Genomic DNA, 18,247 nt, shown 5'->3' on the forward strand with positions numbered 1-18,247 from the left:
AATTAATTTAATGAAGTACTTATTATTCTTTATTGCAATTTGTAAAACACGAAAATGACCTTTAAAACCTTCAACAGATCCTGGTTTAGTCTTTATAGCCGTTTAAAAAAGCCTGTTTTGATGTAAAAAAAATTTACGATTCATAGCCATATTCTGACGTGTTAAATAATATAGACAGAAATCAGAGTTAATGACGATTGCCCAATAACATTATAGGATTTCAAAGGTGTATATTAATATTCAATTTTTTATAAATTATGATTTGAAATAATAGACTAATTTTCTGAAGTTGAAAAAATATAAACTCAAGAGATAAATTGCAATGAGGTCAATGTTTATTAAATATTCTGTCAAACCATTTTTTGTCATTAATATTTTCCATGGGAAACATACGTTCCTCTCTATTCCAATGGGTAATAGCGACTCACTGTATTTCCAAGGAAAAATTATAATCTCGCTACCAGAATTAGACCACACCCACCTCTTACTACTTCCACAGCCTGATTGAAATAACTAGTGATGAAAATTAACGAAAATCAACATAGTAACCCGAACCATTTGAAGACTGTTTTGGAGGAGAGAAAGAATAATGCTCATGATGTTTCATTACATCAGTTACAATCAGCTGCGACACGGAAGGAACGAGAAAAGGATACAAACATGGACATTTTTCAGGATTACTCCGATCTAGATCCCCAATTCTACTCTGAGTCCAACAAAAACTTATAATTATAACTCCGCTACTTATCCTCAGGGTTATGTTTAATCAGGTTTTGGATATAATTGAATATATTTATTTAAGAAAGGATGTTGACGATTCAGGAATTAAATAATAATGACAACTGCTGAGGAAAAGGAACAATTTTAAAACCATAATATTTGTGATTGTTGCTTTTATCTCAACATCACCTGGTATTACAATCAACTCTTCTATATTGGGATAATATTTGAAATCCCAAAATTTGATCTGGAGCAAAAAAATCATAGCTTTACTGAAAGCATACAATTCAAAATCAAATTAGATTTATGTTAAAGGGTTTTATAACTTTACAAAGTTCATATGAGCTCACCAAGTCATTAGAACTCATTGTTTTTATGTCATCAATGTCCAAGCCTATGGTCCTAGAGGCATCCACAGTGGCCTCCCCAACCAGAATAATAATAATAATTAAAGACTTTTCGCTTATTATTTGAAAATTTAATATTTGAAATTTAATTTAGTTTTCCATTTTTTTTTTTCCAAAAATTTAATTTATATGAAAATTTGTTGCTTTTAAAAAAAAAAATTAATATTTGAAATTTTATCTTATTTCTGTGAATAACTATGTATTTTTTATCCAGGCCCATTGGAAAGTAAACGCTTGATTCCGAATTCATAATGATTACGTACATAAATTTAACAATAATGTAGTTAATATCGTTTGATATCACTAATTAATCATTAATAGCTAAGCTTGTTTAGGAAAAATAAAGAGTATTTTGGATAAAAATGAAAAATGATCAACACAAAAAAGAAATTTTGATCTATATTTATTGTTTAAATCTAAAAAAATTATTACTTTATATAATATGATAACACACAAGGATCTCTCTTGAATACAAATGTATCCGAACATAATAGAATTGTAAAATTGTAATAATTAGATTTCCATCTTCCTTGAATCTATATAATGAATAGTATATTTGTTTTCCCTAGTTTAAAAATGATATTCTCTAGAGAACAAATCAGTCTTTTCAAATTCACAATTGTTGAAAAAAGTGAGCGAATTTGATAATTATTTTGTGAAATCCAAGATATTTTGAAACTGAGAAGATAACAATGCATTCACATTAGATTGTATCTGAATGAAAAAAGTTTGGAATTCGGTATCTCAGGATACTTTTTTTTATTCATTTAAACAACAAAATAATCTTCAATCGTCTGAAAAAAGATCTTTCATTTGTAATATATCGAAGAAAATGATTTTTTCAATTTGATCCTTTAAGATTACTGAGTTCAATCGAAATATAACATTGATAAAAAATTAAGTATTGTACATTATAAGGATATCTTTTAACAATATTGCTCTAATTTGCCTCACATTAATTTTTCACAAATAAATAAATAAACTATTCTTTTGTACCGCATATTACGCGCAAATATTTTGATATATTTTTCATAATTTTAAATACTCAAATATCGTTTTTGATACCAAGTGTATAATATACTATTATCAAATATAACTTCTACAGTTCATTAACGCAAAATAACAAACACTGTGATACCTATTAATCATTTTGGAAAACAAAAAGTATGTATTCATTTTTTGCGACATTTTAGGATTAAAATACTCCTAACGTGATGTGTATTAGAGCAATGTTGTTTAAATATAGTTTCTAATATACAAGACTTGATTAAGTATAAATCATGTATCATGATTAATTCGATAATTTTGAAAGGAGTAATGTTTAAAAATCAGTTTTTTAATATTTTACAGATTTTCAAATCAAAACATGTCTATGAAGAAGATTATTTTCTTGTTTCGATAAATAAAATGTAAAAATAAAAAATTCCTGCAATAACAAATTTCGAACTTTTGTCATTACGGTAGATCCTAAGATACATATAGTCAGGGCTGGTACCACGGGGTGGATCCCTCATGAGAACGAAAAAAATAGGCTGGCAATCGGAAATTTAGGATTAATTACGTAGTGATTTAAAAGAAATTGAAACGAAGGGCCCTAGAAAAAATCAAATATACATTTTCTTATAATACGCATTCAAAAAAAGGTCATTAAAAAACCATCATTCGATTGAAAATGAACCAAATTATTTATTCAGAAATGTTCTTTAGACCCACAAATGGTATAAGAGATCGGAATGTTTTTTTGTTTTTATTAATTTTAGTGTTAACGTTTTTGTAAGTGACTAAATTTGAATGAAACATTAATTTTTTTATTCAAATGTCTATAAAAATTATACTAAAGTAAGAGAGGGTGTGTAAATGGGCCCTTTGTTTCCTGCTCCACTGCCCTATATGTACAGGGTTGATCTTGTCTAGTGGTATAAATTTTATTATTCTAAATCCGAAATAACATTGGCTCAAATTCACGGAAGAGGACAAGAAGACATCTTATCTCTGAACGGAGCAAGCTGAAACGGTTGAAAGAGAAAAGAAGATTCTAAATTTTCTCAAGGCCTACAAGAATTCGGGTAAAGTCTTGCTCTTTTCTTATGAAAATATTTTCCCCGTTGATGCTACTGTCAATAAGCAGAACAGCCACTACATCACAAACGAACATCCCAACAGTCTTTCAGCTTCAGTGAGACATGTCTTCAGAACAAAAAATCAAGTGGCCAGTATAGGGAAAGTCTACCATCCCATTTTGGTGAAGAGGAAGGAGGGGCTCAATGCAGATGCTTACACCGAACCTCCAGATAAGAGAGTGATACCTTAGGCAGATAAAAGTTTGGAGACAACTTTTTTTTATTCCAGACGGAGCTCTGTGTCATTGCACCGCTAAGACACATGCCTTCCTGAGAGACAACTTTACGGACATCAACATGTGGCCGCTCTCCTCATCCACGAACCCTGCCGACAACTTTAACTAGGCGTATCTGGAGGAGAGGGTGTTTGCTACTCCTCACAGGAGTGTCCAGTCTCTAGATGCTTCCATCAAGAAGGAGTGGCCCATGGTCGATTTTGACTACATAGTCAAGCCTGCAAGGGATTTAGGCCTCGTACTGAGGCAGTTGTAAGGACTGAGGGCTCTCATATAGAATAAAAGTTTTGCTAAGCACCATTTTTAGACGATTTTGTTAAATGAATGTCCTCAAAAAACCTCTCGTTTACATTTTACTCTTGAAAAATTGCAAAAAATAAAATGTGTACCACTAGATAAGATCAACTTTGTATAGTATTTGCTTGGTTCTTCTTAGAATAAATATTAATTGTAATTATTATAAAGAGAAATGCATAAATCAAGAAAGAAAGAAATGAGCTTTTAACAAAACCAAAAGAAAGAGCTTGTAACTAATAACATAGTAATGACATTTTTAGACTGGGAGATTCCTTTCCAGGAGCCAGACATCATAGATTTAGGAACGTATTGCTGTTTAGGTATACTCTTTTGTTCACTGTTTTGATTTGTGTCATCCCCTTCACGCTTTCCTCCATTTGAGGATTCCTGATCTATGAGATCCATCTTTCTATTCATGTGTTCTTTACCTACAGGATCATAAAAAAGAAATTAGTAGATCAGAACTATAGAATATGATGGTACAAATATGTGCACAATGTGATTGACATCGATACTTTTTAAATAGTAATTCAAAATTTGATTTTAGAAACAAAGCTATTTGTGACCAGTAATTTTGCCTCGATCAGATTTTGCTGCAACACATATTCGCTGCCTTTTTATATTATCGGTTAGAAATTTACTGCTGTATCTCGATCAGATTAATTATATTGTTAGCGCGGCGTTTCCTTGCAAACACAAAAATACTCTCTGTATTTTGTTATCGGCTGTTAATTCTCTCGTTTAGCTGGATACGTCATGGCTATCTCATAATTTACTCTTTTTGATAAATAAACAAAGTAATAAGTTATTCTATATTTATGCTCAATTTCCTAAAGGACAGAAATACAATTTCTTATTGATCCTTTGTCATTTATATAATATATATTGACCATTTTATTATTTATTTGAATAAACTTCATACACAAATGCAAATGTATAGCTAGACTTTTAATAAAGTATTACTAAGCAATATGATAGTGCAGTATTGAATAAAAAATCCTTCGTAGGATTTTAATATTATAAATAGATAAATAACATTGGTATGATTGAATTATTAGGCTAACTATCAGATGATTTCTGGCTTCTTTTTTTTCTATAAAAAGGTTGCGTGATACGATAAAGGTACCAATGTGCCAGGAGAAGAAGAAAAAAAGGAAAATGATAAAATAAGTTAATAAACAATTATTAAATAGGAATAGCCAATTAGTTCTAATCACCTACCTATATAGGTCGGTGCTTCAATTACTATTTGGAGGAGCATAAGCTCCAATCTCGCAACTTCTTATAGTGAAATTTTCATTTCTGATGAGAAATCTTTGTTGGTCAACTCATAGGAACTTTTTAGAATTTTCAAGCTATAATATTTGTTTTAGTTGTCCTTTTATATCAACATCACATGGTACTGTAAGCAACTTTTCCATTTTTGGATACTATTTGAAATCCCAAAAAATTATGGATCAACTGAATTTATACAATTCAAAATCAAAAAAGAACAGGGTGACTCTGATTAAGATTAAAGTTCAAACCTATTATATATACAAGTATAAAAAGGCAGTGAATATGTTATTTGACAGAATCTCCTTGGGGAGGGGGATGCCCAGCGGCAAAATTACTGACAGCTAAAATATTTGTGGCAAAATGACCTACAATCAAATTATTAATAATAAAAATTAATTGAATTCATTTAGGTTGAAATCGATACCAGAATATCCCACTTTTGTCCACTCCTAGAAAATATATACCTGTGTATTTTTTTTTATTCCTTGATGATCCAAATAGCACATCGTTTCGGTTCTCTGAATCGTCTTCTATTATCATGCTGTCTGAAATCATGTTAGAAATAAATTATGGAAATGCAGATTATAACTTGGTAAATGTTAGGTCAAACATTTTACCCTTTTAATGTACACACCAATCATCTCTTTTCAGTCCGGTAGTCAGACTTATATCTATGGAGGGCACTACAAATTATAGGAAGGGCTAGAACAAGGTGAGTTTTAGGGGTACTTGCTCCAGGGCCCGCTCAAAATTGGTGCATTTGCGTTGGCATATATATTTTTTTTAAATATAACAATATATATATATAGGTACTGTGGTGTTTTTTTTTTTGTTTTTAATTCCTGTCTCTTTCATTTTGTTACCTTCATAATAAAACTTTACTGTAGATTTTTTTATTAATTTAATTAATATTTAATGTTGACCCTCGCTTTTTAATGGTTGCGCCCCCTATACAGGCCCCTCTGTCTAAAATGCAACACTTTTTGAAATAGCCCGTCTTTGTTCTATTTGTTTTTTGTTCAGTTTTTTTTTTTATGTTTGACTCAATTTAATGTACACAATTGTCTAATGAAACTGTAAACAAAGAATAAACAAAGTCAACTGATAAATGCGAGCGTCATAACCAAAAACATGGAGCAACGCAGAGCTATAATTCTGGAACTATCCGACGTGCAACATCACCATCGGAGATCTTAAAAGTACTGAGCTGTAACTGCGTAAGGGGTGACCGTAAGAGACTCACCAAAAGCTTCCACAGGGTCTAGATTAAGACCAAAAGAATTAGTGGAGGCAGTTAAAGCCACTATTGAAGACAAAAGACGCAATGTGAACTCGGTTAAGTAAGACATAAACCTTCATGCCTACAAGAGAACTCCTTGTCAGGGTCTGAAGCCTTTGGATCTAGAACCGAGCTTTGTAAAGTTTCGTACCAGGCTGGAACTGGTCATTAAGGCAAAAGGCAAATATTGATGGAGAATTCAAATAAGGTGTCCCTTGGTTGTATTAATGGTCTCAAAATGTGGTTCAAATGTTACAATTTAGGGAAAAGTAATAAATTTTTGATGCCCAGTACTTTATAACTACTTTTTCCAGCCTAGAGCTGAGTTTCGTCAAAAACTACGGTAAAAAGTTTCGTACCAGTGTGGAACTGGTCATTAACGCAAAAAGCACCTATATTAAATTAATTATTACTACTAATTTTATTACCAATTTTGCCTTTGGTTCTAATTCATTACCTAGTGAGATTTCAATAGTATGTATGTATTGAAATTTTGTAGCATACGGCGTATAAACCTAGTTTAATTATATTTTAAGGCAAAATATACTTGAGGCAAAATTACTTTATGGTGATAACTTCTAAGAAAAAATGTCCAAAGGCAAAAGTACCAAGCGCCAATATTTGTTCAATTTGTATACAGATTGAGAGGGTCCTAGTACTGATCGCTAAATCATCTCCTCTCCCTTTCAGTCTTTTTTTTATCAGTCTGATCTTTTCCCTATTTACCAATTCTAAGGACCGATATCCACCGATATCTTAGTCCTTCTAAGATTAATTCATATACAAGATTATACCTTAACGCTTTTCCGACTGATATTTGACTTCCAACACTTTTTTTAATAAGGATGCTATAGAGTATAACTGTTACCAAGAGCAGCTATATATCGCCTTCCTTGACTGTTACTGTTAGAGTATCGGTGTTATAATCTATGACGTCAAAATAAATGTGTCTAGCCTAGCAGTCGGTACGGTACATCAAATTGAAAATTCTAGCATACCCGATTACATGATGGTCTAACCATCATGTAATTATATTTATCTTCAGTCCTAGCTATCTTTATAGCTATTTTTCACTCATAGCTAGGACTGAATAATATAAAAACGAAGAAAATAATAAATGATAGCTAGAATGTATAATAATAAGTTCTAGTCACACACCTCCTACTTCTGAAAGTTATGTTGAACAGCGGAAATACCATAACCAGTTATTAACTTTGTCATTTCAGCTGTTGCTGTTATTAATTTGTAGTAAATTATAAATGCCGGTCCTAGGACTGACAAATTTTATCAGGACCGGACTGATGGGACTGCAGTCTATTCAGTTTTTTTTAGACCGATCCATCACTCGTCCCTTGAGTCTTTTAGGTGGGAGTATGAAAATAATGGCATTGATTTTGAAAGTACACAATAAGAGACACCCTAAAGTATGTACAAGTTTGCTTAAACTATATTTTGAAATCAGCTTTTTAGCTATTAAATATTTCCTCAAGTCCTTTTTTTTTTCTTTAAGTGTTTTTTTCCTTTGATATTAATATTATACATACTAAGTGATTCAGATATTTTTATATCCATCTTAAACTGTTTTTTTTTTTTTTGGGTGGGGGGGGCTATTAAGTGTCTTTAAAGGAAAGTATAAGTATCATAGATAAGTATAAAGGGGTAGAGTACATGGGATGATTTATGAGTGTTTTATATGGGTTATACTGTATTAATTATGGTAATGTACCAAGCGGCTATTTTGTCAAGACATCAGATTCTTCTTCCAGAAAAGTATTTAGCTTTATGATTCAGATAAATCTTTTATTTCAGAGGCACTGTCGTAACAACGAAAACACAAGGAAATGATTTTTAGGTTCCATCCTTACATAAAAGTCAATTAACACCAAAAGAACCTTGAACAAAAATCAAGAATTAAAGAAGTATCCATTTGGTTTCTTTACATCATATGCAAACAGCCTAATATTTTACAGATATATTTCAACCAATTTTAGGCTTTGAATTAAAATTTCTGGAATGATTTAAGATACTTCAAAATGTTAACTGCAGTTTAAAAGCCTAATTTGAATTATGACTTAATTTGGCCCCGATATTACTTTTTTTCGAATATAATATATTCATTTTCTCATTATTTCATCGTGACAATGAACTTTTGATACTAATATAGTGCATTCGGTGGCCCTCCATATGGTTAAGCAGAATAATTTGTTGATAGCAATTGAAGATAGTTCGTCAAATGATACGAATATAATTTCAATATCCCATAGACACATTTGAGTCAATTATAGGTATCGTATTCAAATTTGTGGGATAAGTTAAACAGTTGGCGTTCGAAAAGTCTTTGATCACATCGGATTTAAGAAATTTTGTAAAGCTCCAATCAAATTTATCCATTTATATCAGCTGAAACTGGATTTCTTTGCGAAAGAAAAAGTGGTTTAACATTGTTATATGTTAATTCGTAATAAAAATAGAATCAAAAAGCTTAGAGGTTACCACATTGGTCTGCGCCGACCATAGCAACTCTGACATTATTAAGAGGCTGAAAGTTAAATCTCATAAAGTATACAAGGCAGTGGCTTGTGGAGGATGGAGAAACCCTCAGGGATTGCCCTAGAAGTTGTAGAACAATAAAAAGAAAGCTTGAAAAAAAATGAATTTCCGGTTCAAAGACTTCCCATCCCTTAATCTAAATCCTTTGGACTTTTCTATAAGGTTGCATATTGAGTCCAAAGCCAGTATAGTCTACCACAGGAACCTCAAAGCCTCTGTGGAATCCCATTGGAGGAGGATAACTATGTACTGCCTCTCGACCTCGTCTTAAAAGTGTAATTGAAGCTGGTGGAAATCAAATTCATGAATAATAATCTTATAAAATTTTCCTGCACTGTTGTGCGCATGGTTTTGTGGGACGATCAGAGTGGTCAAAGACTTTCCGAACAGTCGGTACACAAAACTTTTAGCTGTAGTTGAGTTTTTATTTGTTTATTTGATTTAAGAGTCTTACTTAAGGTGGGTTCTCTGAAGTCCCTCTTTATTATTGCACTTAACTTCATAATTTAATATTTTTTTTTATTTAGAAAAAATTTTAAAATTACTTTTAGGTTAATGGATCACATGATATATTATTAAAATATATCATGTGACCCATTAACATGATATATTATGATAATACCTAGAACGTGTATTTCAATAGAATCAAAGACTGTTCCTTTGGAATTTGAAGCTTCACAAGTATATTGCATATAATCATCCTCTTTTTCAAGGCTAATAATTTCAAGAGAAGTAAAAATAACACCATTCGATTCGACCTTAGTGGATATTCGATGCCTTCCATTCCCTAAGAGAAGAAAAGTAAAATTAAATTAAAATATCTGGGTACATATAATACATATTACCTCCACGGATTTTTAGTCCAGCTCTTTTCCACTTCACTATAGGAGGTGGATTTCCACGAATTGTAGCATTGAGTATAACTCTCTCTCCTAGGGGTTTTTGAGTGAGTCTGACATCCATATGAATTTCTGGAGCAACTAAAATGGAAGATGTGGTTAAAATTTCATGAACAAGAGGTTGTGTGAGCATAATATTACAAAAAGTTCCAAGATTCTGATCTCTTGTACATATTTTCTAAATTCCTATTATAAATAAATATAATATACAAAATCAAGAAATTAAACTTTATCGAGGGGGGAGGGCTTTAGCCCCTCTAAAAATTTCTGAACACCCCTAGCCCCCCCCAAATATATATAAAGTAAACCTAGTTATATAACAGCGTCGATAATTTTTTGTAGTGAGCCCCCAAATGATGAAAGCTAGGAACCCCATAAATTTCAACATAATATTTACTTGATTCGAGATTAACCCTTTCAATGCTTTAAGTAATTATATCATATGCTAATATAATAGGTCTCAACTCGATTTGCTTTTATGATTGTCTAGTTAAAGAAATGAGTAAGAAAAAACTTAACACCTGCATTGAATACTAATTAATGCCCATGATAAACACTGATATTTGAATTTAATAAAAGTAATAAGTACTGAAAATCCCTATGAAATATCTGAATGAGTATTTTTTTTTTTTTTTTGACAACTAGAGATTATGACAGGAAAATATCTTATTATTTCCACCGTAATTGTTAATGTATACCTAAAATATGGGAATAAGATTGTTTAATGATATATATTTTAAATACATAATAGCATATTTGTATTTTTTTGTTAAGACCCCAAAATGTCAATATCAGGAATACTGACGTCATATGAAAACTAATACCTCTAGTCTAAATTTAAGATTTAAAAACGTTGAGTATAAATTGAAATAGGGATTTCTTATTCACCATTAAAAGAAATAATGGAAAATGAAAAAGTGCTACAAAAAGCTAGATGTTTAGGCTGTTAATATGTCTCTAAGTATCTTGGTTGAAATCAGAGCTCTAAATATAGTAAGTAGAAACAATGAGTTTTAATACTATCTGGAGGAGCACAAGCTCCAATCACGCAACTTGTTATGTTGAAAAACATCATTTTTGATGAAAAGTTCCTCTTGGTAAATTCATATGAACTTTGTACAATTATAAAGCTACAATATCTGCTGTAGTTGTAGTTTTATTTCAAAATCACGTGGTATTTGAATCAATTCTTCCATTTTGGGAGAATATTTCAAATTCCAAAAATTTGTTCTTGAAAAAAATAATTATACCTTGACTTAATGTATAGAATTCAAAATCAAAGTAAATTTATGTTAAAGGGTTTTCTAACTTGAATGTTTAACAAATTATGAAACTAATTATTAAACTGAGGAATTTGTCTTTCAAAAATAAAGTATTTACTTCAGTTTGTGTTTGGACAAGATCATTATGTTGTAAGTTTCATTCAAATAATTAATTAATAAAGCGGTATTCTTCGATTGATCTTTAGATACTAACGTGATTAATTTAATTCATAAAGTCGGTAGAGTTGAGTGTATTTGCACAATGAGCCAAATGGATTTGGAGTCGTATAATGCAAATGGTTGGATTCAGACTCAAAATCACAAAATATTAGTCCAAACTGTAAATTAAGAATAATCAATTTTTATATGACAGTAGTTTTAATGAAATTGTTTATGTTGATTTATTATTTTAGGCACTGATAATTTAAATTGAATTTCTAGAGTATTATTCCAATAGTTTCTTAAGGTGGATTTATAATATTTAGAGATCCTGGCTCCGAATTTGCAGCTATTTTAAAATTTGTTACTCAAAATCATAGATAAATATACAAATTATCTGTATTCCAAACCGACTCCGTGAGTAAATACATGTGAATAATGATCTCCCAGCTCAATAATCAGCCATAATTCTTACTTTATAGGAATTGGATGTACCTAGTTACTAAAAATTACATTATTTTGATCCTTTTATGTTCATAAATGGGGATATAGAAAGTCGATACAGTCTGAATGATGTCTCCGATTGGTTCTATTTTGCCACCAAAAATAATAATATTGTTCATCCTAATGAATTAATTACATTATTAATGCAACATTAATTTGCAAATATGTAATATTATTAAAATAAAACTTATTCTAATTCCAAATCCATACAATTTCGTGCATAAATACATGCAACTTTAGAAACTCCCGGCTGAATTAAATAAAATACTTAAAATTACATTATTTTGATCCTTCTAAACTCATGAATTGGGGATATGAGTAATCCTTTCTTTTCGGCAACTAACATATAAATATATTATCATCGTTATGAATTATTTACATTATTATTTAAAGATCAATAGAGGATATAATATTTAATATTATTTGAATGAAACATACTATATAATCTTCTACAAACCCGATCTGAAGTTGACAATTTATTTCTGAGTGGCAAATTCATCAGTTTAATAATGTTGTTAAAGTTTAATTTATAAAACCTTTTAACATATATCCATCCTTTTTTGGCCAAATACAATTTTTAGAATTTCAAATGTTACCCCAAAAGTGAACTACGACAAAATATTATAGTCTTATAATTGTACAAAGCTTATATGACTTTACAAAGTTGAATTTATCAAAAAAAAAAAAATAATAATGATGTTCTTTTCTAGAGCAGGTTGCGTGATTGGGACTTGTGCTCCTCCATGGGTATAAACTATCATTGTTTGAATGTTTACACCAATCTCTTAACCTTAACAACCGTTTTTTGTAAACAAAACGCTTTCAAAAATGGGATCAGAAGACGGGTCCGTTTTTCGGACTTTGCTCGAACTTTTTTAGGAAAAATGAGTACCAAGTAGATCCTATGCCACCATCTGAACTTGCTACAATCCTACAAAAGAACTGCCCTTTGATGGTTGAAGATGTATTAAAGGACTATATTTCATGGCTTTCAGAACCGGCTTCTGGCGAGGATATCCATCAAGGAATTTGGAACTCCCTTCAAAATGAGGGATTTATATATTATTATGCGACAAGGGTTTTGAATATTTTTTTTTAGCAATTTGTTTTCTCATTCGATAAGAGAATTGCTTTGTAAACTAAATGATTGTGCATTCCATTAATTAATGTTCTTATTTATAAATCATCTTTCGAAACTCTTGTCCAGGAGGTTCAAGATTTTATTACCTGGATATTGGATCATATAAAGGGACTCATTGATGCTCAGTACTTTACGCAAGCACTTGATCACTCAAATGTAGTTTTGAAGAGCATAATGCAAAAAGAATCGGAAAAAACTCTGGGTAAAACGCACACTTGATAGACCTTAACCTTTATAACGTATTGTACAAATTTCAGATGAGCATTATAGCCTTGTGTACTTTCTTCAGAACCAAGCCATACTTCACCTTGAGCCTTACTCTAAAGCCATTCAATGTTCTTCGTTTAAAGAAGCTTCAAATATAACACAACTGAAACTTATTGCGGAAGATAGACCTTACTTCCTACCAGACTTTTTAGATGAAGATAATTCTCTAATCTTTGATGAAGGAAATGATTACAAAATACGGGCCAAAGTCATTGTGGATCCTCATGGAACTAAGGGAGTTAATAGTACTAAGCAATTTGTTGTGAATGATCTACAAACTGCATTGAAAATAGCTCAAGATTCCGATGTAATTTATTTGGAAAGAGGGGATTATGACTGCAGCAAAAAAGTATATGAGTAGTTTTATTATAAATAATAATGAATGATTCATTTTATTTCGCAGTCTAACAAAACTCTACAAATTAAAAAAAGTGTGTCCATTATTGGAAGTTCAAAGTCAGATGTTAAAATATGTGGATCTATAGTCAAATGGGAGTCATGTAAGAAATTATACTTGTCGAATTTACAAATTGAAGTCAATGGATCGAATCTTGATGAAAGAGCAGAGCCAGTTCAGAATGGTATTAGTGAGGATATTTATTTACTTGGGGGTAGAACGGAGATTAACGGTTGTATCATAGAAAGCTCTGCTAATACTTCGTTGTATGTCATTGGAAATAATGAAAATACAACAGAGTTACAAGTTACTTTTTCCATCTTTGATGGATTAGAAGAATGTCAGCGTATGATTTGTCCAAAGGTGATGATCCATTTTTGGACCTACTTTTTTTTACAATCATTATTTATTTCCTTAGGGTTCAAGGATTCGTATGGAATTTGAAAATTGTTATGCGTCTGATAGCCTCAGTTTTATTACATTTATTGATCATGACGACTCGCATCAGGATTGCTCCTATTTCTTCATTGACTCAACCTTTTCCCACATTCAAGACGCCATTCATATTTCTCCTATGAAAACATCCAACTTCAGTCTCAATATCAGTGGTTGTTTATTTGAACTTAGTCAGTGGGATGAGGAGGTCAAGAGTGTAGGAGTTCATCTTGAGTCCGGAAATGGAATTTGCATTAAAGGAAACGTTTTCTATTTGAATAGTTTAGATTCATCAGCCATTTATTTAAAGGATGTTCGTTATGGGCTGATTGAATTAAATCATATAGAATCAACCAGTGATGCCATACGAACAACTTCAATAGCTGAAGGAATCGCTATACATAACTTTATAGATGAAGTTAGATTAAATAATAATATTGTTAATGGAGCACGCATTGGATATCACTTCTCATCAAGCAATATTGAAAAGGGTCCTAATTTATTTTCATTATCTAATTGTGAAGCAAGTTTTTGCTCAGTGGGACTTCTCTTTGAGTTAAAGCAGAGTCAACTACCCAGGTCTTTATGTATTCATTCCCTAAAGTTGAGCAATTCAAATTACGGATTGATGATGAATACAGAGTATACTCCCAATGACGAAAGTAAAGTCCAAATCTCTGGTTCGACCATCAATGATGTGCCTATACCTTTTCTTTTTCATAAGAAATTCATTGATAGAGTTCGTATGATTGACAATAGCTTTACTCATACGTTGGACTACGAGTCAATGGATCCAGCTGATGCAGATCTACGTACTAAAATGTTTTTTTATCTTGCTACTGTGAAGAATTTGCCTTACCGTGTAGCTTTCGAAAGAGATGATTATGTTATTATTGAGAACGAAAGGTCGTATATTGATTTGGTTTCAAGCTAAATAAATTATCACATTTTATTTTAAACATAAAACATTTTGAGATTTTGTACCTTAAGAAACGAAAAATTGTTCCTTTGTTGCCAGGTAGGTTATATAATTGTATCAGGACAAAATCTCATGTAGAACAAATATAAATAAAGGAAAGAAACTTACAGAGCACGTTCATAATTATTCTTCGACTGATTGCTGGAGGTACGTTGTTGCTTGCAATACATAAATAGGCTCCATGGTCCTCTCGAGTTACTGAAGGAAACGTAATATCTGGTCCTGCTATAAGTAAGAAAAGGTAAATAAAATAATAATTATAAGTGACGACTTTGTAATCCTCTCGTACAAATATTTTGTTATTTCTATTCAGTTAGGACCCAGTCATCTTTTATTTATAGACACTTTTGAAGTGTATAAAGATGGTAAATTATCTACGTATTGCCTTAAATATCGAAGTTTAATTGCTAGTAGTAGTGGCTCAGTTCTAATTTCACTTGTTACTAAGCAAAGCATCCTTACTAAAAAAACACTTTTTTAATAAAAAAAGAGCATATTAGTTAATAGGAGCGTTTTCACTGACGTCAAAAAAAATTGCATCATAATTGACAATTAGTCATCTAGAGGACTTATTTAAAAATCATTTTCACTTACGTCACAAATTGCATCATAACTGAAGGAAAAGCCACCTTGGGGGGGGGGCTCAAAGTTGATATTTTACTACTTAAAGTAGACAAATTTCCAATAAATCTTCATGAAACTTCATCAAATGGCTTTAAAAATTAAAAAAGACATAACATCTGCATTGAATACTGCTTGATGCAAATGATGAACACTGATATTTGAATATAATCAAAGTAGTATGTACTGAAAATGGCAAGATTTGTACATATTAATTTTTTAGGGTTGATTAGTGACGAGAAAAGTAGGATGATTAAAGAAAAAGATCTTTTTTTATATACTGTAATGCCTAATTTTTATATACATGATAGAAATAAGGTTTTATAACGATGTAATAACATATTTTTAATTATATTAAGCTCAGATATATCATGAAACTCTGTAATAGAGGGATGAAATGTTGATGGGCAATAAGGTAACACTGAAGATTTGTTAGGCAGTTTATCCTCTATAATAGAATAGTAAATGTATTTTATCGAAGCAAAGTATCAATGTATAATAACTTCGAAGTATAACGAGTACTATCGCTGGATCATTCTATTTGAGTGTATACATTGTCAAAACATCAGCAACGATTTTGATAATTTATGGTCAGGGTGTTTATTCTAAAAATTTGGAATTTTTCCATTTTAAGATTATAAGTTGGGGAAAGAAGTATTTTCGTATTTCCCATCCTTTTTTCAAACTAACTATACTACAAACACTTTTTGGGACAGTATTACGCTTGACTGGTTCAGTCTTGAATTATCGTGCGTTGAGTATGGAGGTCTAAAAGGAAGAAATTCGCCATATTTTACAATTTTAGTACCTGAAAGGAAAAAATGCTTCGAACTTTTCGATACTCTTTTGGTTCTTGTTGCACAATAGAGGTTCCAGCGATTTTGTTCCGGTGTATGGGTGGTGGTGAATGATGCGCCACGCACTGATAAACCTGTAGTCAAAAATATCGATAAAATCATGGAAAATATCGAGATAGATCGTCATGTTACCATCGACCAGGACCTGAATATTGATCATAAAACCCTTTTGAACCATTTACAGAAGGCTGGATACAAAAAGAAACTCGAATCGTGGTTCATCAAGATAACGTCAGGGGGCACGCAGCTTTGATAACGCTCCATAAGCTCTTATGCATCCCCCTATAGTTTCAGCCTCGCACCAAGTGACTACTATCTGTTCCTGTCTATACCCAACGAGCTTCTACAAATAGGTGTCAATGGAGATTTGTGAAAATAAATTATCTAGAGTTTTTGCCAATAGAAACAAGATCTTCTACGAGAAGGACATTTACGAAGTTGGATTATTGTTGGCAACAAGTCATCAAACAGAATTGGGCATACTTGGCTTAATCGGACGATTCTAACACTTATTATAAAGCAATTAATACGAAGTTACTTTTTCCCCAACCTAATATTTATACAAGGTTGTTTTTATGTTGACTTATCTCATATATAAATATATACCACACCCCATGAATAATAATTAATTGTTCTAATGAAATCCAGTTCAATTATAAAAGAATCTTCTCTTAACGCATTATTATATTATTTTTTTCGTCAGTTCCTCATCAACTATCTTTTTTTTTTATAAATCACCACTCATTATACAAAAAAGTTTTTCATGCATGTAAATGACCTTAAATGTAAACTGCAAAGGGGAAAGGAGGGGGAAGATAGAAATTGGCTCGTAGTATACATATATTTTGTTTTCCATGATTATTATTACATATAATGAAGACGATTTTTCTTTCTTCATGTGTGTTATATTTGAATATCTTCAGTTTTGAGGGAGGGTGAAGAAAAATATATTTATAGAAAATATAATGTGTAGAGATTGGAGTAATATTAGGAGTGGGAACACATCTGTGAGGGCAAATAACGTGGGTTGACGCTAAAACTAGCGTTTAAATGGTAAGCACTTCGGTTTGTAAAAAAGAAAAGAAAATGAACATTGAAACCCTGACAATTAAAACATTTTTTAGAGAAGAGAAGCTTAGCTTTCATTACGTTTCAATAAATCATCGAAATGCAGGGTTGATCTCTTCTACAGGTACACATTTTATTTATTTTTAAATTTTTCAAAAGTCAAATTTAAACGAAAGGTTTTGTTAGAAACATTTATTTAACAAAATCATCACGGAATATTGATTGGCACAGCATTTATTTAATATGTGAGACCTTAGCTCTAATAATTGCCTCAATACGAGGCCTAAATCCATTTCAGGGCTTAATTATATAATCAAACTCGAGCTTGGTCCACTCCTTCTTGAAGGAAGCCTCTGAGACTGAACACTCCTGTGAGGAGGAGCACACACCTTCTCATCCAGATGCACCTTGATAGAGTAGTCCAAAGGGGTTCGCTTCTGAAAAGAAGGGCGACCCTATATTGAGGTCCCAAAAGTATTGAACGTTGTCTCTCAGGATGGGCTGGGTTTTTACGGCGCAATGACATAGAGCTCCGTTGTCCCCAAACTTTTCCCTGGCCCAAGGTATCCCTTTTTTAAATAGAAAGTAAATGTAAGCATCTGCATTGAAGCACTCTCTCCTCTCCACAAAAAATGGGAGGCCAGACTTTGTCTGTGCTAGCCACAACAACCATGGTTTGAGCTGGATTTTTTGTTCTGAAGACATGTCTCACTGAAGCTGACCCGAGCTCCTTGGATATGGCAATGGGGGACATGCCGCATGAGAGAAGCT

The 18,247-nt window shown here is 31.7% G+C and overlaps 2 protein-coding genes across 3 annotated transcripts in view; one reads left to right on the forward strand and one right to left on the reverse strand.

Annotated features, from left to right (window-relative positions):
* Window positions 1-1,514: 1,514 nt before the first annotated feature.
* The window catches only part of LOC121122175 (protein amalgam), a 177,283-nt gene continuing 160,550 nt past the window's right edge, over window positions 1,515-18,247 (reverse strand). The window contains exons 7-13 of one of the 2 annotated variants that reach the window (XM_071889802.1): window positions 15,039-15,155; window positions 9,733-9,867; window positions 9,510-9,674; window positions 5,523-5,603; window positions 4,033-4,208; window positions 2,604-2,721; window positions 1,515-1,805 (exon numbers count right to left, since the gene is read on the reverse strand). In XM_071889802.1, the coding sequence (XP_071745903.1) occupies window positions 2,638-2,721; window positions 4,033-4,208; window positions 5,523-5,603; window positions 9,510-9,674; window positions 9,733-9,867; window positions 15,039-15,155 (758 nt within the window). In that variant the 3' untranslated portion in view covers window positions 1,515-1,805; window positions 2,604-2,637. Of the gene's footprint in view, window positions 2,722-4,032; window positions 4,209-5,522; window positions 5,604-9,509; window positions 9,675-9,732; window positions 9,868-15,038; window positions 15,156-18,247 lie in introns of both variants that reach the window. The other variant, XM_040717185.2, reaches the window with a different exon arrangement.
* Window positions 12,616-15,037, forward strand: LOC121122172 (uncharacterized). The gene is made up of 5 exons (XM_071889800.1): window positions 12,616-12,760; window positions 12,917-13,054; window positions 13,110-13,468; window positions 13,523-13,879; window positions 13,935-15,037. Exons 1-5 carry the CDS (start codon window positions 12,616-12,618, stop codon window positions 14,883-14,885), a joined length of 1,950 nt encoding a protein of 649 aa, XP_071745901.1. The 3' UTR covers window positions 14,886-15,037.

This window comes from Lepeophtheirus salmonis, chromosome 7 (assembly GCF_016086655.4).
Source record: "Lepeophtheirus salmonis chromosome 7, UVic_Lsal_1.4, whole genome shotgun sequence".
NCBI lineage: Eukaryota > Metazoa > Arthropoda > Copepoda > Siphonostomatoida > Caligidae > Lepeophtheirus > Lepeophtheirus salmonis.

Coding starts and splice junctions, on each gene's coding strand:
- LOC121122172 (XM_071889800.1), top strand. CDS start 12,616: ATGCCACCATCTGAACTTGCTACAATCCTACAAAAGAACTGCCCTTTG. Junction 13,055..13,109: donor AGAATCGGAAAAAACTCTGG/GTAAAACGCACA, acceptor TACAAATTTCAG/ATGAGCATTATAGCCTTGTG. Junction 13,469..13,522: donor ATTATGACTGCAGCAAAAAA/GTATATGAGTAG, acceptor TTTATTTCGCAG/TCTAACAAAACTCTACAAAT.